This window comes from Sinocyclocheilus rhinocerous, unplaced genomic scaffold (genome assembly GCF_001515625.1).
Source record: "Sinocyclocheilus rhinocerous isolate Xijiao unplaced genomic scaffold, SAMN03320098_v1.1 scaffold1606, whole genome shotgun sequence".
Classification (NCBI taxonomy): domain Eukaryota; kingdom Metazoa; phylum Chordata; class Actinopteri; order Cypriniformes; family Cyprinidae; genus Sinocyclocheilus; species Sinocyclocheilus rhinocerous.
This window is the reverse complement of record NW_015628313.1, coordinates 130503-136497: the sequence shown is the minus strand read 5'-3', so window position 1 is coordinate 136497 and position 5995 is coordinate 130503. Positions and strand designations below refer to the sequence as shown.

At 36.6% G+C, this 5995-nt stretch overlaps 1 protein-coding gene across 1 annotated transcript in view; it reads right to left on the bottom strand.

Annotated features, from left to right (window-relative positions):
• The window catches only part of LOC107737327 (DBH-like monooxygenase protein 1 homolog), a 34238-nt gene that overhangs the window by 4824 nt on the left and 23419 nt on the right, over nt 1-5995 (bottom strand). Inside the window, exons 9-12 of the mRNA XM_016548802.1 lie at nt 5631-5797; nt 4672-4863; nt 3751-3810; nt 2664-2806 (exon numbers count right to left, since the gene is read on the bottom strand). Coding sequence (XP_016404288.1) covers nt 2664-2806; nt 3751-3810; nt 4672-4863; nt 5631-5797 — 562 coding nt within the window. The remainder of the gene's footprint in view (nt 1-2663; nt 2807-3750; nt 3811-4671; nt 4864-5630; nt 5798-5995) is intronic.

The window sequence follows — 5995 nt, the reverse complement described above, 5'->3', positions numbered from 1 at the left end:
AGGCTATCTCTATATTTTGCTGCACTGAGCGTTTCTTCTACTCTAACGAGTCCCTCAGTCCCTGCTGCTGAAAAACAGCCCCTCAGCATGAGGCTGCTACCAGCACACTTTACTTTTGGGATGGTACTCTGCAGATGATTAGCAGAGCTGGTTTCCATCAAACATGATGCCTGGAATTGAGGTTCATCAGACCAGAGACTCTTGTTTCTCAGAGTCTGAGAGTCCTTTAGGTGTTTTTATGCAAAATCCAAGTGTGTTTTCATGTGTCTTCACTGAGGAGAGGATTGAGTCTGGCCACACCGGCATAAAGCCCAGATCGGTGGAGTGTTGCAGTGATGTTTGTCCTTCTGTAGATTTCTCCTATCTCCACATATGATCATGGAGCTCAACTAGAGTGACCATCAGGTATTTGGTCACCACTTTAACTAAAGCCCTTCTCCATCAGTTGCTCAGTTTGGCCAGGAGGCCAGCTCTAGGAAGAGTCCTGGTTGTTTCAAACTTCTTCCATTATGGGTAACGGAGACTACATGCTTCTGTGACCCTTCAATGAAGCAGAATTTTTTTTCTGAATTCTTCCCCAGATGTGTGGCTTGACACAAACCGGGTTCTGAGCTCTACAGGCAGATCTTTTGACCTCAGGGCTTGGTTTTTACTCTGCTATGCATTATCAGCTGTTAGACCTTTTATTAAAATGTGTGTGCCTTTCCAAATCATACCCATTTAATTGAATTTGCCACAGATTAACTTCACTCAAAGTGTAGTAACATCTACAAGCAATATGAATGCTCCTGAGCTAAATTTCAACTGTCCCAGACATCTGCAATGGAATAATTTTTTTATTTTTAATAAATTTGCAAAAGATATTAAAAACCTGTTTTTTTGCTTTACAATTATGGTGTATGGAGTGTAGATTGATGTGGGAAAAAAGTAATTTAAAGCAGTTTAGCATAAAGCAGCAACTTAACAAAATGTGAAAAAAATGAAGGGGTATGAATACTTTCGCAAGGCACTGTATATTCTGATTATTACTGTACCTCCTTTTGTCGTTTCAAATTTCATTTAAAAGGAGCTGTAAGTGATGTTATCTGTTCTGGAACTTAAACCAGACTAAAGCCTGGGGTATCCACCTTAATCTAAGAGCGGAACAGAAAATGCACAAAAACAGTCCATTATGCTGCTTGATACTGCAAACTGTATTTGTTATATTGTTTAAATTTATTACCATAATCAAACAAACTGTTTACTAAACTTTGTTATTCTTCTAGTTTTTTTTTTTTTAATGATTCTGAAGTCTCTAACATTTACAGAAAATAGCTTAACACATGCACACTAGAAAGATTTTGGTCTAATTCCCTCAAACAAGCACTCGTCAACGTGTGTGTCTATTGTTTTTGCTGTCTTTAGTTTGCTGTTCTTGTTCTGTCACCACTGTTTCTGTGAAATAATGGCTCGGGCCAGTGTTGCCACCTTGTGGAAAAAAATTTCCAAGTGGCAGACAACAACACAATCCTTACAAAAATTAACAATGGTTAATTTTCATAAGGGAAAAATATGACTCATTATAATGCAATAACATGTTCAGTATTAGAATTTTACCATGAATATATTGTAATTATGTAATTGTTATTGTAATAATTTTGACATTTAGGTCATTTAGAAAATATCCGAAGAAATTAAGAGACTGAAAAGGAAAATGGAAGTGAATGCAGTTCAGGAGATAACTTAATTATTTTGCATAATGTTTTTTTATGTGATGGCCATACAAAAAAAAAAAAGGTTGTCCTTGTTTCAGAATTTGTTGTGGGTGTATAGGATGGCCTGGATGAGTGTGAGATTTCCCAGCCTGAAATTTTGTCCCAGTCCGCCCCTGATATGGATGCTTAAAGGGTTAGTTCACCCAAAAATGAACATTCTGTCATTAATTACGCACCCTCAAGTTGTTCCAATCCCCTAAGACTTTTGTTCATCCTCAGAACACAATTGAAGATATTTTAAATGAAATTCGAGAGGTTTCTATCCCTCCATTTACAGCCAAAGCAAGTTTCACTTCGAAGGCCCAGAAAGGTTGTAAAAACATTATGGAAGTAGTCGATGTTACTCCAGTGGTACTCCAAGAAGAAAAAAAGACTATATTCAACATTATTTTCTTAACTCTCCAAGGCACAAAAGCATTCCCGTCGCTTCAGAAAATTACAGTTGAACCATTGGAGTAATATCGACTACTTCCATTATGTTTTTACTACATTTCTGGGCCTTCGAAGTGAAAGTTGATTAGGCTGTCAAGGAAAGAACGCTCTCAAATTTCATTTAAAATATATTCAATTGTGTTCTGAAGATGAACGAAAGTCTTAGGGGATTGGAACAATATTAGGGTGAGTAATTAATTAAAGAATTTTCATTTTTGGGTGAACTATCCCATTAACACAATCATATCTGTCAGGTAATTGGTATATTTTTGGACTGATGTTGCATGAAATCACTTACAGTACCTTTAACACATACATAATATAAAATTGGGTATAAAAGGGATTATAATAATTAATACTGAGATAAAACAATGAAGTCATACTACAGCAACATCTACTTATTCATCACTTTGAGGTTAATATGTGTATTTGCCACTAACAAAGACCCTCTTCACTGAAGTGGTTTCTCAGACTTACATAACAGGCTCCTGGATCTCCTTGACCCCAATGAATTTAAGCTGGCCGGTGATTTCTGGTAAACTTTCACACCTGGCTAGGTTAACCCTGGGGTAGTACAGCAGATATGACAAACACATCTCATCCCGAGTACTAAGACCTCCCTGTAGAAAAAAAAAAAAATTCCACATTACTAGGGTCAAGACCTTGAAATACTACACCAACATAATGCATCTGAAGCACTGTTATAGCCAGAGGCCTGTGTCAAATTATGCACACTGCACAGTACTGAGCAAACTGAACTGACATGCACAGAGCAGCAAATATATCTTGATCTCTCTAATACGAATCCAAAACACCAGTGATTTGGCCATGATGTTTATAGATTGTGGACTGTCTACAGAGAAAAAGCAGCTCAGCTCAGCCTATCAGAAATGTGCAGCTCACTGCAGCTGGATCCATCTCCACAGACCTGCAGCTGTTTGCAGGCACATTATTTAGCCAAGAGCATGCAGTCTTTCACAGACCCCATTCAATGGCATGTTTCTGTTCAGCTGTTCAGTTTGTAAAGAATTTGCATTCTTGTGCAGTTGGTTTCTTAATTTTTAACAGGTTAACAATTCATATTTGAGCTAATTTGTAATTATGAAATGAACATTTTGTCTTGAATTGTTGTTCCAAAGCTGTATGTCTTTCTTCTGTGATATTAAGATATTATTTATGTTCAACAGAAGAAAGTAAGTCAGTCATTCAGGTTTGGAACGACATTAAGGGTGAGCAAATAAAGACAGATTTTTCATTTTTGGGTGAACTAAGTTGATAAACAAAATGAGAAAATAAAAAAAAAAGTGCTATTTTAAAATCATTTTATAAATTCTCAAAGGAAACTTGTTAAATTAGCCCCTAGAATGGCCTACAAATCGGACATCATGACTGAACACTAACAGCTCTATTATGCTTGACTAAGCTTGCTGTTAACCAGGATTTCTATCATGAATAACTCTATAATTGGTATAATTCACAAGAAAACCTAGCCAAACAATATGACACGAATCTGTATAATTGTTGTTAGTAAAAGCAAACAAGGCTTTACAAGCCTTAATCTTACCCAGGTCATGTTCATTCTGCCTTTAGTGTTGTATCTACATTCAGTGATTAGAGAATCTCCCTAGTGACAGAAAAACATGTCAGTTAACACACAGATATTAAAAGTGAATTACAAAAACCATTTGCTTATCTATTATGCTCACTGTTGGGTGCTTGCCAAACAGATAGGCCATTGAAACTCATTTGAGAATAAACTGTTAAAACCTCACTGATCGTTATCACAGAACAGGACAGGATAACAAGTCACAACTCACACATGAGTCACCTCTCGCCTGTGGGCCCTTTTAAACAGACACCAGTCCTGCAGATGCACAGTGTGTGCTCTTTACATGTTGAATTTATTACACCACTCTTAGGTAATACAAAGTGCCTGGATATGGCTGAGACACTGGAGCATAATTGCTCTATTCTTTACTGCTAAAACACTACCAATCCCTCAGCTATAAACTCAGAGCCCTGAAAACAATCTAAAGACTTTAGTCAGAGTAAACGGCATATTTAATTTGACCCAAATGAGACTGCGAGGGATAAAAGCACAGTTTGTTCGCTATATTGCGCCTTTATATCTAAATGTCTAAATTTAATAACCCATGATTTCTGGAGTTCTTATATTGCCTGGAAATTTGTGGGAACAGATTTTATTGTTATTAACCACTATTGACACCCAGGTACACACCACTACGATATATTGAACAGACTGTACTTATGTCCCTCAGACAGCCACACCTTTTGCCCATTTGATTTTTCCATGACTTTTCCAGGCCTAGAATTCACCATTTTGAAATTCCCTGCTATTTCTAGGTTTTCCATAAATCAGTAACGTAAACTGTGAGGTTCACTGTATCTGATGATTAATGCAACATCAATTTCACCCTCAGATGGAGCAATGAAGATTATGAAACTGAAATGGACTCTGACTGACAGGCAGGATGATCCTCTCCTGGCTGAGTGGCTGGAACTCCTGGAAGTTGAAATCAAACTGATCATCTGAGGCTAGTGGCTGGAGCTCGACCTGCTGGCGGAAATGTCTGGCTCTGATAGCCCGTCCTGCCAGGTGAGCATGGAGCAGAACTGCAAACACATGAATTCCACTGGGCATCTCGCTGTCTAATGACTTACAGGAAAAGAGACACATGTTATACTCTTATTTTTTTCTGGGTCTGGGTTTTGAGAAACTTGCACTAGCATTCAAAAGTTAGGAATTACTAAGACATTTTTATCTTTTTGAAGAAACTTAATAGTTTTAATTTGATTTGATTGGTAAAAAATTGTTGAAATAACTATTGTAATATTTCAAGTTTTCTTCACTACCATTTGGAATAAAAAAAAAAAAAAGAAATTAATACTTTTATTCAGCAAGTATGCATTAAATTGATCAAAAGTGACAGTAATTATACTTATAATGACACAAAATATTTCTATTTCAAATAAGAAGAAATGTTACTTCAGCAGCAAATCAGCATATTAGAATAATTTCTGAAAAAAATCACGTGACACTGAAAACTGGAGAAATGGCTGATGAAAATTCAGCTTTGCCATCATAGGAATAAATTACATTATAAATATATTAAAATGTTTTATTATTTTAAATTGTAATAATATTAAACAATAATACTATTTTTAATCTATTTTGATCAAATCAACACAGCCTTGGTGAGCATAAAAGTATTTTAGAACAGTGTTTATTTACATAAATAGCCATTTGTAATAATATAAGTCTTTACTGTAATTTAATGCATCCTGAGTATTGATTTCTTTCATAGTGATTTCAAATGTTTCAGTAGTAGTGTAGGTCTCAAATATGAACGTATAAAGTGTAAATGGAGTGTAACCACAATAATTCCTGGGTATTATTTATTTATTTATTTTTTGCGGTCCCACCTCTTGGAGACACTCCTGTGTGCAGTGTCCTTCTGTAATATAATCCTGCATGCCTGGGGGCAGCATGTGGTAGAGACTGACCCACACTCCTGTCTCGATGACCCCAGCATCATAGCGCCTCAGGCTGGGGCTGTAGTACAAACGCAGGCCTGAACTGTCCACTATACCTGTGGTGAGACCAAAACCCAGCTCTGAAGCAGCTCTGAAGTTCACGACTCAACCCTTACAGAAAAACTCATTATTTAGTAGCTGAAAATCACTGTAATATACCATGGAGACTACAGATCACTTCATGCACAGACACATAAAATACAATAAACGACACAAAAAGTCACAGGACTTAGTCATGTCTTATGTCACTTAGG